Source organism: Amblyomma maculatum, unplaced genomic scaffold, assembly GCF_055883805.1.
Source record: "Amblyomma maculatum isolate TAMU_Amacu unplaced genomic scaffold, ASM5588380v1 scaffold_18, whole genome shotgun sequence".
Taxonomy (NCBI): domain Eukaryota; kingdom Metazoa; phylum Arthropoda; class Arachnida; order Ixodida; family Ixodidae; genus Amblyomma; species Amblyomma maculatum.
This window is the reverse complement of record NW_028146743.1, coordinates 874,976-892,255: the sequence shown is the minus strand read 5'-3', so window position 1 is coordinate 892,255 and position 17,280 is coordinate 874,976. Positions and strand designations below refer to the sequence as shown.

At 49.0% G+C, this 17,280-nt stretch overlaps 1 protein-coding gene across 1 annotated transcript; it reads right to left on the bottom strand.

Annotated features, from left to right (window-relative positions):
- Positions 1–393: 393 nt before the first annotated feature.
- LOC146171691 (uncharacterized) lies at positions 394–1,907 on the bottom strand. Its single transcript, XM_084586322.1, has 4 exons — positions 1,714–1,907; positions 1,505–1,640; positions 1,129–1,371; positions 394–465 (listed from the first exon to the last, which is right to left on the bottom strand). Exons 1-4 carry the CDS (start codon positions 1,905–1,907, stop codon positions 394–396), a joined length of 645 nt encoding a protein of 214 aa, XP_084442448.1.
- Positions 1,908–17,280: the final 15,373 nt, after the last annotated feature.

Sequence of the window (17,280 nt, the reverse complement as noted above, 5' to 3'; positions counted from 1 at the left end):
CAAGACTAGATACATTTATTGCACAGTTACACAAAAAGAGGAAGAAGACGTTCACAAACGGAGAACCTTCCTGGAGAGAGGTTTACGGCATAGCCTTAAAAGTCGCTCCACTGTTGCGTTGAGATTCCCGGCCGAGTTCGCTATCAGTGGGCGCAGCAACTTACTTAGGAATATCTTGCAAAGCTCCTCAGTGTGGGCACGGTTGTTTTTTTCGCAGATTAGCTGCGGGTGCTGTGTAAAGTGCGGAAGCAAAACTGAAATGAACAGTTCACACAGCTTGCTGCTTCGCCGGACCTCTTGAGATTTCATTATCCGGTTAATGAAGACGCACGTAAGCTGACAAAGCTTGATTGCTTCCATTTTGGGGTATACCATGCCTCCGTTGTCCATGTTTTACATTAGCCCGTAAACAGGGTCGGTTGGCTCTGGTTCCTGCAACAGGGTCTTGCACGACTCGCACGTCACCTGAGAACCATCAGAAAATATCACATAAACCAACAACTTGGTATAGTGGTAGACAAATTTGGAGCTTTCTCCCCTTACGGATCCTCATTAGCATACATGCACTTGCTACCCGCTTATTAAACACATCCCTTAATTACCGCCTCTATCCCTCTCATGCATACTCTTTAGCATACAGTCGGAGGCAACCACATTATGTGAAATATACCACCCGACACAGATATAAAGCCCCGCTTTAACCAAGTCATGCGAACGTCCCTGTGTAGTCTCGGTGTAGCGTGCCTGACTCATGATACAAGGATCCCGGTTTCCATTCCCATCTCACCCTCTCATCTTAATGAAGCTGCAGAGTTCGCAGCTCCTGCCAACTTTATCATGTCATGTGGTCTCGTTGCACCACACATCCCGCCGAACAATCAGGGTCCGGCCACATCACCTGCAAAAAACCTCCTGCCACAGACATTCCCACGGCGTTTTGCCGACAAGGCGGTCACCATTGTTTCTGCGGAACGGGGCTTTTAACGCTATCGTATTGGCTCCTACTCAGACAATCTCAAGAGTATAAACAAATATTGTATACACAGGTTTCTTTGCTTCCAAGGCCGTTCAGACAAGAGGAAAATTTAAAACAATGTGTATGTTTATGTAAAAAAAAACAGTTCATACCTTTTCCTGACATGTTCTCGCAACATAACCAGCGAGAAACGCTACTGGTGCCACCTCAAAGTGTTCCTCTGCTTCAGAACACAGCGTTAAAGATCCGAGTTCACTGGTCAGCTCCCTGGTAGCAAATTCAATGGCAGTTGGCAGGGCATATGTTTCAGCATCTGGACTTGTTACCCTCAGCGCTGCTTTCATTTCAGAAGAAGTGGGTGCATTGCCACTTCTCGCTGCTTGAAGGATGCCAACCTGAAAAAAAAGAGAGGAATGTGACCTTGCATATTGTACCAGCGAAAGACACGGGGACAGAAGAACTGGCCCAAGTGATCACCATGTTAACGTGACCTTGATGAGCACACTTTGGAATATTTTTAAGCAGTACCTTTAGCAGTTTCTCCGCTGTCAAAAGTGCAGTCCTGGCATCCACCCGGTCGTTGCCGCCGTTGAACTGCCGAAGACAGCTAAATAGCGATTCCACAGGGTCACTGTTTAGCCCGCGTGTTAAGACATAGTGGAAGCTGCAATTATGAAATTCATTTGAGTAACCTGTTGCAAACAACGTAAAACTGAGTCGAGAAAAAAAGAACCTACTTTAGGTGGTCAAGGAGATATTCAATCAGTGCCACTGTTGACCGTGTTGTCAGGAGTGTGGCTTCGTAGGTCTCTTTTGTGATTCGCCTCGACCGCCCAGCATTCATTTGGAGGTCTTCCAAGCAACAGATGAAATCTAGCTCCAGCCAGGAGAGTCGTTCATCATCTGTTAAAAAGAATGCTTTCTCATGCATCCCGCTTGCCTTCACTGCACCGATATCATGTAGGGCATACCATTTCGCAACCATGCGCATGAAATATATTGTAGCCGAGCTGTCTTTGAAGTGGCATGCTTCAGGATGACATTCCGGGTTCTCTTGAAGAAATTGTAGCATTGCTATTACTGCCGGAGAAAAGATTTGAGTGGCCATGCAAACTTTCATTTTCTCCAGGTTGTTTGGTTCAACGTGTGCACGAGTAAGGAACCTGACTGGCTTAACCAGTAGTTCTGACTGAATTTCAAAGAGCTCTCTGTCATTCTCTGTGAAATGTAAGGAACATACCAGAGACCTGTAGCTAGGCGCCCACTTGCTACTTTTTCCCGCTTGTCTTTGGCGGGAGATATTCTTGAGCCACGCTTCCCTGCGCTGGAGGTCGCATGGGAACTCATGATACCTCATGGTAGGGTCTTTTCTCGCGTTTGTGTCGCAGAGCGGCACACAGCAGTTTCGCGGCATTGCGCCGCACGCGTGAGACGGACCACCGCACGTGCGCACAGCAAAAAGCACGAAGCGAGCCCAGCACACAACGCAAACGCGTCCCGTCTAGACGTAAACGAGCTCACACACGCGCACACAATAAAACTTGAGCTGATTACGCCGATCTGAGGCGAACGCGTCCAGAGACCAACAAAATCGCGCGCCCCGAGCCCGCATCCCGACGGTGACGTGTCCCTGAACAGTGGCGCCCTCAGCAGAAACAGCGGGCGCAACTGTAAACTCCCCAAGGACACGCTCGCCCATTGACGGCGGCGCGATGCAGCAGGCCGCACCTGCGCTTCCATCGAGCGGCCGTGCCTCTACTTTCTTCGTGCCTGCTCAAACGCTGCTGATGCGCCATCGGGTGGCAACACCCCCTTTGCCGGATTTCCCCGCGGGGCCGCGCTGCCAGCCCTGGAGAGGAATTATGGTGCCCGGACTTACTTTGGGAAATGCGGTTTTGTGCCTAAAATCAGAGGTACAGTCGACATTAGAAATAAATCAGAGATCCGTTGGACTATTAGCACTAAGTGCCCACGGCAAAACCACAAATGAGGCGGTACAGGGAGACATGGACTGGGCATCTTTTGAAGTACGGGAAGCTCAGAGTAAAATATTATATGCGAAACGCCTGAGGAAATTGGACAGTTACAGATGGGCAGCTAAAGTATTTAAATACCTGTGCTTAAAAAGCGTTGACTCACAATGGAGGAAAAGAACTAGGAAACTAACTAGTAAGTATGCTAGTCACAGGGACGGAGAAATAAAGAGCATTAAGCAACAGGTGATAAACACACAAGGTAAAAATTGGATAAATTCGATGGAAAAGAAACAGAGTGTGGAATTATACCGAAAGTGGAAAAGGCAGATCAGGAAGGAAGCTTTCTTTGATAACTCAAGAGGCAGTGCCCTACTTTTTGAAGCTAGATCAGGGTGCCTTAGAACACGCAGCTACAAAAAGAAATTTATCAATGAAGATGACGCATGTGCGGTATATGGTAACTCCAGTGAAACAATTGACCATATATACTCGAATGTAATGGTATTCATCCGGAAGTTGATGCAGGCGCAGTCACTGTTCCTGAAGTTCTGGGGTTTAGAGATACCAGTGGCCGGGTGAATAAACCGGCGGTGGAAACTAGCAAAAAACGACTGGAAGATTAGTGGCTCAAAAGCAGAGAAGTGACATAATGTTAGTAATGATAGAGACAAAAATTTAATAAATAGAATGATGGTTTAGTAACCAATCTAAATAAATAATTAAGATATAGGGAGAAAAATGAGCATGATAGGTACTGCTACCAACCCGTTTCAAAGGGGACGCTTCTATATTCCATTCATCCATCCATCCGGCAGGCTGGGGCTGCGGCGAGCCTGGGTCGATGTTGTTTACGTTGTGTAGCCCTTGGTGTAGCTTCTCTCGTGTGCCACGAATTATGGCGTACTGCTGTGTGCGCAAATCAAACGTGAAGCGTAAAGTGCCAGGAATTTCATTCTATGAAATTCCCAGTGATAATGATTTAAGATTGAAGTGGCTGCAAGTGATACCTAGAAAGGACTGGGTGCCAAATACATCACCAGGAGTGGAAGCAGGCTCGAGCATTTTGGAGCAGCTTCGGAGCAACAAACCGAGAGTTTTGGAGCATTTGAATTCTGTTTTGGAGCACATTTCTAAGGTCAAACGCCTTCGATGATTGCAGTTTTCTTTTTCTGAAATATAAAATCTCCAATCTGATTTATTTTTATGCAAGTTCAATCCTTTTCCGACTTCGCACTCATCTCTAACAAGGCAAACGGCCAAAGCACGTAAATATTGTTACGGACGACAAGGAAGAAGAAGCGGGCAGTGGCGCGGGCAGGAGCGCTCGCGCTAGGCCGCGAACTTTCATTAAACGTCATCTACCATCGTCATCGGTCATGTTCTGTCTCCTGTTTTCATCGGCTTGCCGCTTCGTAACATTTGGTGGAGGTGCGGGGTACGGCATCCCGATCCTCGCCTTGGAGCATCGACGCCATCTTCAAGCCGGGACCATCACCGAGGGCCCAGGGACATCGCCGAGCAGCTTCGCCCCAGCCCTTCAAGCCTAGACCTGAACAACTACCACCGCCCAGCCCCCAGCCCGGACCTGAAGACAAGAACAGACATACCGATCAGAACCGAGATGAAGGACCCGAAAGACCCGAATGACTCGAAGGAACCGATGGACACGAACACGCAACCCCCGCCCAAGCTGCCCGACGTGACCGCGAGCCATCGGTCCCATGGACTCTGGTGACGGATAGTTGACAGCTCCAAGGGAGGCGGATCACCCACGCATCAGACATCGTACCGGCAAGCCGTTCTATTTTTCATTCTTCCTCTTCTTCTTCAAGCATCCAGACACGCCCATCATCATTCCATAAAATCATTCACATCGCTAAACTTCCTCGTCCACGATCGGGACGATCGCTCGGTGGCCCCGGGTCATGTTACGGACGACAAGGAAGAAGCGGGCAGTGGCGCGGACAGGAGCGCTCGCGCTAGGCCCGCGAACTTTCATTAAACGTCATCTACCATCGTCATCGGTCATGTTCTGTCTCCTGTCTTCATCGGCTTGCCGCTTCGTAACACTATATATAACATAGGCCGACCTAATGGAGGCTATCAACTGAGTGTAGCCTTTAGAAAACATGAAAAATCGTAGTGTAAATCACATGCACAGTGAGGAAATTGTATGCTTTGTAAGTGTTAGCATATGTTTGCTGTCAAATTGCTATCCCTATGTAATGCAGGCATCTTTTAATGGCTTAGTGTTTGTTTTATTGCAACGCATGGTCCATTTCAGGTTGTCACGACTTTGCATGCCTAATATGATATAAACAGCTAGAGCCTAATGGCTTCTGCGTTTCTTTCACGGCAACAAGTTTTGCATCCATCATATGTGTGAAGTGATTGTTAACTGGACCTGCAGCTTGAAACAGACTGCTGACTGCCATCGTAAATTTGTTTAATATATATTCAACAGACTGCATTTTTTTCATAAAAACATTGAAATGCTTTATTAATTTTCATTGACTTGAGTAAATGTTTGTCATTAGTTACATTAGCTGCTTGCACTCAGAAATTCTTCACATTATTATTTGGCTACCTTATACTTATGAACATACACACATATATATAAGAAACATTATGAAGCACGTATAACTATATATATATATATATATATATATATATATATATATATATATATATATATATATATATATATATATATATATATATATATATACATTATTGTTACGACGGGGGTAAGATGTCGGAGCGCTGAACAACAAGACGATAGGGCAGGGAGCTCAGCTGGTCAACAGCAGCGCGTCCGGCCCGAGAGTCTTTTTCCAGCGTCTTTTTCGTTCACTTGTGTTGTAAGCTTCATCTTCTGTACTGTTACATTTTCCCCCTGGGCAGACGAAGCCCCCCGGGCGAGGTAGTTATTCGTGTCCATGAGAGTGACATGGCTTCATCTGGGTGACTTGGGCAACTTCGGTTCTGACTGAGCGACGACCACTAGCTGTCATACGTGCTATTTGGTAGTTCACTTTACTGACGCGCTCAAGCACAACGTAAGGGCCAGCGTAATGCGCCAACATTTTCTGCGCTAAACCACGCTTTCGTGGAGGTCGCCAAAGCCACACTAAGCCTCCAGGGGCGTAAGACACATGGTTATGCCGGCGGTCGTACCGAGATTTTGAACGCTCTTGCGAAGCGAGAATTCGCTAACGAGCGAGACGGCGAGCTTTTTCGGTTCGACAAAGAGTTTCCGCGATGCACGGTTCGTCATGGACGGAGTAAGTAAGAATGGTGTCTAGAAAATACCGAGGAGGACGGGCATATAGCAGGAAGAACGGGCTGTAGCCAGTCGTCTCATGTGTTGCAGTGGTGAATGCAAACGTTATAACCGGCAGTATAGTACCCCAATTCTTGTGGTCAGATGCAATGTACATAGATAGCATATTTGTGAGTGTGCTGTTTGTGCGCTCCGTCAAGCCATTGGTTTGAGGGTGATATGGCGTGGAAGGCCGATAATGCGACGCACACAAACGGAGAAGCTCTTCCATAACATCTGCCATAAACTGGCGACCTCGATCACTGATGATCACTCGCGGAGCTCCATGGCGGAGGATCACAGAACGGAGCAAGAACAGGGACACGTGGTGAGCGGTGGCTGAAGGAAGAGCTGCCGTTTCGCAGTAGCGGGTGAGATAGTCGGCACAAACCACGATCAAACGATTTCCGTCGGATGACTTCGGGAAGGGGCCCATAAGGTCGATTCCGATTTTCTCAGATGCGCCACGTGGTGGAGTCATAGTATGCAGCAGGCCCTGTGGCGTGGACGTCGGACATTTGTGTCGTTGACACTCAGTGCAGCGTGCCACATATCGCTCAGTCGTCTGGCGCACCTTTGGCCAATAAAACCGGTCGCGGGCACGATGGAGCGTTCGTACAGAGCCCAGGTGACTGGGAGTGGAGTCGTCGTGCATGGTACGCAAGATGCACGAGCGGTAGCTCTCGGGAACCACAAGCAACAAATTCGTGCCGGTGCTTGAGTAAGCCTTTTTGTACAAAAGGCCATCACGGAGACAAAATGGGCTGGAAGCAGTGGAATCCTGCGCCTCCGCAAGCAGTGGCTCGAGGCTTATGTCGATCTCTTGCGCAGTCCACAGAGCTGAGGCGTCGGGAAACTCGGGCACGACGGAAGATGAGCAGAGTCACATTCGGTCGTACGGAAGAGGAAGACGTGAAAGACAGTCTGCATCGGCGTGTTTGCGGCCGCTCTTGTACGAAACAGTGAAGTCGTACTCTTGCAGACGAAGGGCCCAGCGTGCCAGACGACTAGACGGATCACGAAGGTTGACGAGCCAACATAGGGCATGATGGTCCGTCACAACCGTGAAATGGCATCCATATAGGTAGGACCGAAACCGCTGAACAGCGAAAACTACAGCGAGACATTCCTGCTCCGTAACAGTATAGTTACGCTCAGGTTTGCTGAGGGAACGGCTTGCATACGTAATTACATGCTCACCTGAACGTTGCACAAGCACTGCGCCAACACCAATCCCACTTGCATCAGTGTGGACTTCAGTCGGAGCGGAGGGGTTGAAGTGCCGTAGTATGGGATGTGACGTAAGCAGAAACTTTAGTTGACGGAAAGACGCGTCACAATCTGAGGTCCAGTCGAAAGGAACGTCCTTTAGTAGAAGGGATGTCAGAGGGTAGGCGACGTCGGCAAACCTTTGGATGAATCGTCGAAAGTAGGAACACAGCCCCAGAAAACTGCGGAGCTCCTTTTGAGTCTGTGGTTTTGGAATGCTGCAACTGCTGCAGTCTTTTGTGATCTGGCCGAACTCCATCGCGGTAAACGAGATGCCCGAGTACCAGCGCTTGACATTCGCCAAAACGGCACTTTGTGGAATTCAGGACAAGGCCAGCCTTCTGTAGGCAATCTAAAACAATAGCGAGTCGCGTGTTATGTTCAGTAAAAGTCCGGCCAAAAATAACATCGTCTAAATAGCACATGCAGATTTCCCACTTGAGGCCACGAAGTATTGTGTCCTTAAATCTTTCAAATGTGGCCGGCGCATTACATAGGCCAAAGGGCATCACGTTAAATTCAAATAGGCCGTCCGGCGTAACAAATACTGTTTTTTCCTTGTCAGCAGGGTCCATCGGAATCTGCCAATTGCCGGGTCGCAAATCAACTGAAGAGAAATAAGACGCGGAGAAAAGGCAATCTATGGCTTCGTCGATGCGCGGGAGAGGATACACATCCTTTTTAGTGATGGAGTTGAGGAGACGATAGTCGATGCAGAACCTCCATGTTCCGACTTTTTTTCTTTACTAATATCACGGGAGCAGCTCAAGGACTGGATGATTCCTGTATTATGCCCCTGTTCAACATGTCTTGGATTTGCTCGGTGATCTTACGCTCTGATGGCGACACACGGTACCGCTTTTGACAGATCAAATGGGCAGATCCCGTGTCAATCCTGTGGCGTGCGCGCGACAGCGGAAAACGTTACGAGCCGTCGGACGGCGTTAAATCAAAGACGGGTAGGTGCTGGGACAAGAGGTTCTTCAATATCTGTCGTTGTGAGGTGTTCAACGATGCGCTGATCATCGGAAGAAGCTTTTCGTCAGCAGGTGAGTTAGTAAGAGGGTTGTCTAGGGAAGGAGTAACGACAGCTATACAATTCGGGAGAGTTGCGCTACATGAAGCTAGTTTGGAGCCCTCTGGAAAAATAACTGGCTCCGATGAGCAATTTATAGTCCACAGTCAGGTACGGCCCTCTTTCACGCGAAGAAAACAATGCGGCACTAACACATTTTTCTTTACGCACTCTAAATTAAGAGGCGCCACAGTAGCCCCAAAAGAGTCGTTAATAGCACGGGAGCAGGACACCTGGACACACACTGCAGAATGTGGCGGTATGAGGACTTAATCACACACTCACACACAAAACGTCTTCATAACTTGACATCTCTTTCAAAAGTTCACGAGGAAGAGAACCATTAACACTTAGCTCTCCCATTCGACAATCAACTGTAGCGCCGCACATACGCAGGAAGTCAATTCCCAAGATTACGTAGTGTGTAGGTCGGGGCAGTACCTCAAACTCCGCCGGAAATACTGTGCCCCCCAAAGAAACGTTAACACTGCATACCCCAACCAGATACAATAACTCTCCACTTACTCCATAAAAATTAGCAGTTTTGTCCCAAACAAACATAACTTTGTTCTTCAACAGGTTCTTAAAATCTAAACTCATTACTGAAACTGTAGCACCAGTATCTACTAATGCCATCATTGGCAAACCATCAACAATCACATTGACCTTGTTCTTTAACATGCACACAGACGGAGGAATAATATGTAGCAGCGCGCATTGTCTAGCGACCTCACCTCCATTGGCCGCGCTGGCTAGTTTTCCGTCATTGGTAGCGGAGATCGGCGCCGTGGAGACGGGGAGCGGCGCACACGAAATGACGGAGGTGGTGTCACACTACGGTCTGACGATGGCGAATGGCTGCGCAGCCCTTCATTTGGAAGGATGTTCTGGCCGATAGCTGTCGATGTAGGGCTGGACGGTGCGTCGGTTCGATGCTGTCGGGGGATTCCTGAACGATGCGCGCCGATTGCAGTAGCGGGAAATGTGACCCGCAACACAATAGCGGTAGCACACCGGAAGAGGTCGGTCAAAAAGTGGCGTGTCAGCTGGTTCCTGCGTGGTAGGCCGCGACGAATATCTAGATGGGGGTTGCGGAACGATGTAGCTGTCCGGTGATCGGCGCGATGTACGACTGGAGTAAGGGCGAGGATCTCTACGCTGATGGCAATAGAATTGTTGGTAACTCTTTTCCGGTCTTGGTCGCGGAGTGTATAGGTCTTCGCGGCAGGCGAAGTCAGTGACATTCGCGGACATCGGCGGGCACGCACCCCCATACATTGGAAGAACATATACGACACCTCCGAAGCCATTGGGCCGGGCAAGCTGCTCACGTCGGGACATCTCATCTCGAATGATTTCACAGATGGTGCACTGGAGGCTTTGAGATGGCGATTCTACAATACTAGCCACTGTAGTGACATTTGCGAGCCGTCCAAATTTTGGTGTAATGCGGCGAGTCTTTAGGGTCCCGAATGTTCGGCAGGGTCGGATAACGTCAGAGACCAAACTCAAGTTTTCCTTGGAAATGAGGAAGTGGTAGACATCTTCCGTAACGCCCTTGAGCAGATGGCCTACTTTATCGTCTTCAGTCATCCTGCTGTCGACGGTCTTGCACAACTTGAGTATGGCCTCGATGTAGGTGGTGCAAGTTTCTCCGGCTGCCTGGGCCCTCAGAGCAAATGTCTGCTCTGCCTGTTTATTCTTTGCAGCTAGGTCACCGAAATATTCCTTGATTGCTTCGACACAACTCTCCCAAGTTGTCAGGGAGTCCTTGTGGTTCTCATACCACATTAAGGCAGTTTGCGTCAAGAAAAAGAGAACATTGTCTAGTTTAGCCACCGAATCCCAGCGGTTATAGCGGCTCACACGTTCATAATCAGTGAGCCGGTCATCAACATCTTCCCCTGCTTGGCCGGCAAAGGAATTAGGCTCGCGAAACGGTAGCGTCGCATTCGTGGTGGTCGGCGGCACATCGCGAGACGGGGGTAGAGGATCCCGTGTTGATGCTCGGGGCTGCTCGGTAGTCTACTGCATTCTTGTTGAAAAGGGTGGGAGACCAGCGAGGCGACGGCTCCGACGAAGCTCCAGCGGTTGAGGATGCGTCTTGAGAGTAGTCATACCCAGCACCTGACCACCAATTTGTTACGACGGGGGTAAGACGTCGGAGCGCTGAACAGCAAGACGATAGGGGAGGGAGCTCAGCTGGTCAATGGCAGCGCGTCCGGCATGAGAGTATTTTTCCAACGTCTTTTTCCTTCACTTGTGTTGTAAGCTTCGTCTTCTTCTGCACTGTTACAATATATATATATATATATATATATATATATATATATATATATATATTGTCACGCTACTGACAACGAAGGATTGTGATGGTGTGGCAGAAGAGGAGGAAGAAGCGTTGGTTTCTGGGGTCTAGTAGGCTTCATCTTGTGCCGCTACCTCAGCCCTGTAAATAAACACCCCTTTCTTATTATACCGTAAAAACTTGGTGGAAGGTGCTCCGTTCGATCCCTACCTACAGCGCTGCAAGACCAACTGGAGCTGCGACATAGTCGCCGCTGCGCTGGACTGCCACCACTCCCGACCATTATGGATCACACTGACTCAAACCGTGCAAGCCGCGACGCTGCAAGCCAGGCTAGCTACATGCCTGCCCACTCCAGCCCTACTGCCTCCCAGCCTTGCCGGGAACCACGAACGTTTGCCAGAGAAGAAGGTGAGGACGTTCAGAAGTGGCTACTTGATTATCAACGAGATAGTCGGTTCAACCGGTGGGACCCTGTTACCATGCTAACAAACGTCGTTTTCTTTCTCACTCACACAGCTATGACCTGGTTTGAGAATAACGAGGACAACTTGACGACTTGGGAACAGTTCGCCACCGAGTTAAAACAGCGTTTTGGCGACTCTTTTCCCAGCAAAAAGTGGACTGAGCACACCCTTGCTCAAAGAGCTCAATTGTCTGATGAAACTTGTACAACTTATACAGAAGAGATCCTCAGATTATGCAAATGTGTCAATTCCAACATGCCCGAGGAAGACAGAGTCGGTCACATTTTGAAGTGTATCGCGGCGCAAGTGTCTGTGGGTGGTGCAATTTTTCAAGCCGAATTCGTTGTCTTACCCCACTCTATGCATGACATCTTTTTTAGGAATGGACTTTTTGAAGTTTTGTGGCGCTACCGTGGACTGCCGAAGTCAAGAGGTTCATTTTGACGGCTCGCATCTGCTGACTCTTTTTGAAAGCGGCCATAATGAAGAAACAGATTTTAGTATTACCGAAGACACAGTAGTTCCACCCTTGTCTGCCATGTTCGTCCTCGTGTCCGTTCCACTTCTTGAGCAGGTTTCATTTCAGGCCATGGTGCACCCAGTTCACTCAGTATGCCAGAAGCAAAATGATATTATTCCTCATTTCATGATCTCCGTGCATCACAGTAATGCCTCGTTGTGGACAATCAATCCATCGTCCGAGCCCGCAGTTTTACCCACCGGATTGAAGCTTGTCTCCTGTGGATTTGATGCGCCCCACGTTGTTGCTTTGGTCACAGATGCTACGAGTGCCACCGTACCTCCGGCTCCTCATAAAACTTCATCTGCCACATGATCTGCGCCGATCTCAGCTCACCTCAACGCCGTACTCTTGTGAATATTCTTCTACCTATTTCGCCTATGTTTGCCCTTTCTCAAACAGGTGGACCAACCTCTTGCCCTGCACCTCGGACACATATTACCATCGACACTGGTTCGGCTCGTCCCATCCGTCAAAAGTCATATCGCGTGTCCCCATCTGAGCGCAAAGTCATTCATGAGCAAGTGGAGGACATGCTACGGAAGAAAGTGATACAGGAGTCATCTAGCCCTTGGGCAACCCCTGTTATTCTCGTACGCAAGAAAGACGGCTCCTAGCGATTCTGCGTCGATTACCGGCGTCTAAATTCTGTTACGAAAAAGGACGTCTATCCTCTTCCTCGCATAGCTGGACGACGCCCTCGACTGCCTCTCTGGTGCGTCTTATTTTTCTTGTCTTAATCCCATATCTGGCTACTGGCACATCCCAATGGACCCTGCGGATAAGAAAAAAACAGCCTTCATAACAACAGATGGCCTTTATGAGCTTAATATTATGCCATTCGGGCTGTGCAAAGCGCCTGCCACATTTGAACGATTTATGAACACAATTTTGCGCTGCTTAAAATGGAACATTTGTCTTTGCTAGCTGGACGATGTCGTCATTATTGGGAAGTCCTTTCAAGAACACAATGACCGCCTAGTACGTGTCTGGAATTGTGTGCACAATGCCGCTCTAATTCTAAACTCGAAAAAGTGCCGCTTTGGAGAGCGCCAAGCGCTGGTGCTAGGACACCCTGTCGATGGTAATGGTGTAATGCCGGATCCCCAGAAAACTGCCGCTGTTGAGCCCTTTAAACTCCCGCAGACAGTGAAGGAGTTGCGCAGTTTTCTAGGGTTCTGTTCGTATTTTAGACGCTCTATACGTCGCTTTGCGGACGTTGCTTACCCATTGACGTTCCTTCTGCACAAAAACTCTACTTTTGACTGGACAGCAGACTGCGACGCGTCATTCTGTCAACTGAAGTTTCTTTTAATATCGAAACCCATCCTACGTCACTTCGATCCTGCTGGAATGACAGAAGTACACACGGACGCTAGTGGAATCGGTCTCGGTGCAGTCCTTGTCCAACGGCATAATGGACGAGAGCATGTTATCGCGTACGCAAGTCGCACCCTGAGCAAACCGGAGCGAAACTACACAGTCACCGAACAGGAATGCCTGGCTGTAGTTTTCACTGTGCAGCGTTTCCGTTCATATTTGTACGGACGGTCCTTTACTATCGTAACTGACCATCATTCACTCTGCTGGCTGCGGAACCTTCGAGACCCATGTGGTCGCCTCGCACGCTGGGCCCTCCGGTTGCAGGAATATGACTTTGCAGTGGTGTACAAAAGCGGGAGGCATCATTGAGACGCAGATTGTCTTCCTAGGATGCCAATGACCACGACCTGATCTGACAGCGACGATTTCGACAATTACATATCGACCCTCGAGGCAGTGTTCCCCGACACGAATGTTTTCAAAATAGAACAGCAAAAGGATAGCAGTCTGCAGCCTCTCTTTGCCGCCTCCCAAGCCAGTGCAGCTGCAAGCCGTTTTTGTGTGCGTGATGGCGTCCTATGGAAAAAGGGTTATTCGCCTGTCGGCCAGCGATACCTACTCGTAGTTCCCAAGACGTTTTGTATGGACGTATTGCGTGTCATGCATGATGATCCGACTTCTGGGCATTTGGGATCAATTCGAACACTCCACCGTGCTCAAGAAAGATTTTACTGGCCCAGAATGCGCTCGACTATTGAACAATACGTTGCCATTTGCAAGCGATGTCAACGCCACAAACGTCTCACTGCAACTCCATCTGGCTTGCTGCATCCTGTGAAGACCCCGACAGGTCCGTTTGATCAAGTAGGCATTGACCTCGTAGGTCCGTTTCCAAAGTTCTTGGATGGAAATCGGTGGATTGTAATCTGTGGACTACCTCACACGTTACTGTGAAACCGCCGCTATTTCGTCTGCTACGGCGCATCAGGTGTCGCATTTCCTGCTGCACTCAGTTATCTTACGACACGGGCCGCCACGAATTGTCATCACTGATCGCGGCCGACAATTCACCGCTAATGTTGTAGACGAGCTCATGCGTTTATGCGCCGTAACTTCCCGACACTCGATGCCATACCATCCCCAGACAAATGGCTTGACTGAGCGCGTCAACAGAACGCTTATAAACTTGCTATCTATGTATGTGGAGGCAGGGCAGAAGAACTGGGACACTATACTACCCTTCATCAATTATGTGTTTAATACCGCCACGCATGAGACGACTGGGTACAGTCCATTTTTCTTGCTGTATGCCAGACCGCCACGCTACTCCATGGATACTATCCTGCCCTTCTCAAGCCGTGAAGATCCCTGCCTGGCTGAGACCCTCTGTCTCGCCGAAGAAGCTCGGAGAATGGCCCGCTTACGGTTTGGTGCTTCACAAGAACGTTCCAAAACACGATACGACGCCAGTCACCGGCGTGTAACGTACTCCATAGGTGATTTAGTCTGGCTGTGGTGTCCAATTCGGCGCCGCAGGCTACTTTAAAAACTCTTGGCCCACTATGACGGCCCATATGTGGTTGTCAAACGCATCAGTGATTTAACATATGCAATAGACCGCCTGACAGCATCGGGTCGTTGGTCTGCCAAAACCGAACTATGTCATGTTGCCCGCTTGAAGCCGTGTCAGCATCGCACGACTCACGAACACGCCCAGAGGGCTTCGTCTGAGTAGGGGGAAATGTCACGCTACTGACGACGACGAAAGGATTGTGATGGTGTGGCAGAGGGGAGGAAGAAGCGTTGGTTTCCGTGGGCTAGTAGGCTTCATCTTGTCCCGATACCTCAGCCCTGTGAATAAACACCCCTTTCTCTCTCTCTCTCTCTCTAAATATATATATATATATATATATATATATATATATATATATATATATATATATAGTTATATGTGCTACACAATATTTCCTTCCATTTGGTACCTCTTTCACAAAACCTCAGTTTAAAGGCAATTATTTATCTAACAGCACTTGTGAATACTGTATCCAAGTGGACACTTTTTTAATTGCACTCTGATGGCATAATGCAATGAAGAATAAATAAATGTGGGCCACCACTTCAGTTTGCAAGACTTATGAAAGAGAAAGGTACCATGTACTATAGCCGATTTTTTGCATCAGTTTTCTGGCTATATGCCGTCCTTTATGCAACTAATATGCCAACAGCAAAAAAACACATTCTTACGCATTACGAAGGTGTGGAGATGAGTAAAACGAGTGTTTGCTGAATTTCAAGCTGTCCAAATGTTGTGGGATTGCTTCTCGGGGTTTCAAAATGTTGTGGGCGCCACTGAAGACAGCGCCACAAGCAGCAAGCTAACCAGGCGAACCGCCGGGAGACCCCGGCATGGGCGACCGCGCCAAGCAGAGCGAAAACGGGCGCCATTACCTGATAAACAGTTTCGCTTGTTATACCGGCTACGTCTACCACATGGCGGCAGCGGCGGGATACCCAACGCAGCGTGACATCCAGACGGACAGCGAGCCCAACGTAAGCTGCCGCAGCGTCATGCCAGACACTCGTGGCGCGAACGAAGAGCGCGCGAGCAGCACTCCGAGAATAATGTTCAACCCGCTCGCCGTGGAACTGCCCACAAAGCTCGATTTTCGCAAGCCCGAAGATTGAACACGATGGCACCGCAGGTGGGAACGCTACCGACTCATCTCCGGTCTGACAGGACAGGACGAGATGACGCAAAATCAACACATTACTCTACGCCATGGGCGAAGAAGCGGAGGACGTGCTCGCTGCTTTGAAACTGACAGACGAACAGATGGCATCATACTCCGCCGTGGGGAGTGCTTTTGAAAAGCATTTCCTACCTCGAAATAATGTCACCTATGAGAGAGCGCGATTTAACTCTTGGAAATAAGAGCAGCATGAAAACGTCGACGCATTTGCGACTGAACTGTTCAAGATGGCCGAAAGATGCGATTACGGAACTCTCAAAGACGAACTGATTCGGGCAGGCTCGTGGTCGGCTTGTGAGACGTAAAACTCAGCGAAAGCCTGCAGCTTGACGCAGAACTCACTCTCGAAAAAGCAATCACAGCTGCCCGCAATTCAGAGAGCGTGAAACGTCAGCACAAAGAAATTCGCTCCATCGAACAGCCAGCTCTTGACATGGGAGAAGTTCGCGGCCAGACAAACGTCAAAACTCGCCGGAACAAAGCGAAGGTGCCTTTCAAGTCGCACCCTCAACGTACACACAAGACGGGAGACGAACGCTGCAAGTGGTGTGGTGGTGTGCGTGACCACACGAAGACACAGTGTTCCGCTATAGACAAGACGTGCAACCAGTGTGGGAAAAAAGGCCACTACGCCCGCGTCTGCATGTCTAAGCCGAAGGACGAGACCTCGAGTATCCGACAACGACCAAAAGATCTCGGAGAGCTATATCTAGGCGAAATCAAAGTGGGAGTGAACACGCCGTGGAGGATTACTGATACCGTGAACAACTTGCCTTTTACCTTCAAGGTCGACACCGGCGCGGATGTAACTGCAATCGCACACGACCAGTACGACAGAACAGTCATGGGACCCATCAAGTCAACGCAACAGCTGTTGATAGGCCCAGAGCCAGACAGCGATAGCCACTGTTGGCTACATCGATGCAACAGTCACCTGGCGCAACACTGTAGTCCAAGAAGCAGTCTTCATCATCAAAAGATTAAAAGAACCGCTGCTCAGTCGACCAGCTATAGAATCACTTGGGATTCTACAGCGCCCTCTTGAGCTAGACAAAACCCTCGCACAATCATCTGATGTCCCCAACTTCTTGGCGTCATACCCAAAGCTAATGTCTGGGTTTGGAGTCACGAAGACTGAGTACCGCATCAAAGTCAAAAAGGATGCTGAGCCATATGCAGTCAGTCATCTTAGGCGCGTGCCTCTTCCGCTGCTTCAACTTGTGAAGAAAGAACAAGAAAGGATGGAAGGCTTGGGAGTCATCCAGAAGATCGAGCGAGCAACCGAGTGGTGTTT

Coding starts and splice junctions, on each gene's coding strand:
- LOC146171691 (XM_084586322.1), bottom strand. CDS start 1,907: ATGCATGAGAAAGCATTCTTTTTAACAGATGATGAACGACTCTCCTGG. Junction 1,641..1,713: donor TATCTCCTTGACCACCTAAA/GTAGGTTCTTTT, acceptor TCATAATTGCAG/CTTCCACTATGTCTTAACAC. Junction 1,372..1,504: donor CAGCGGAGAAACTGCTAAAG/GTACTGCTTAAA, acceptor CTTTTTTTTCAG/GTTGGCATCCTTCAAGCAGC.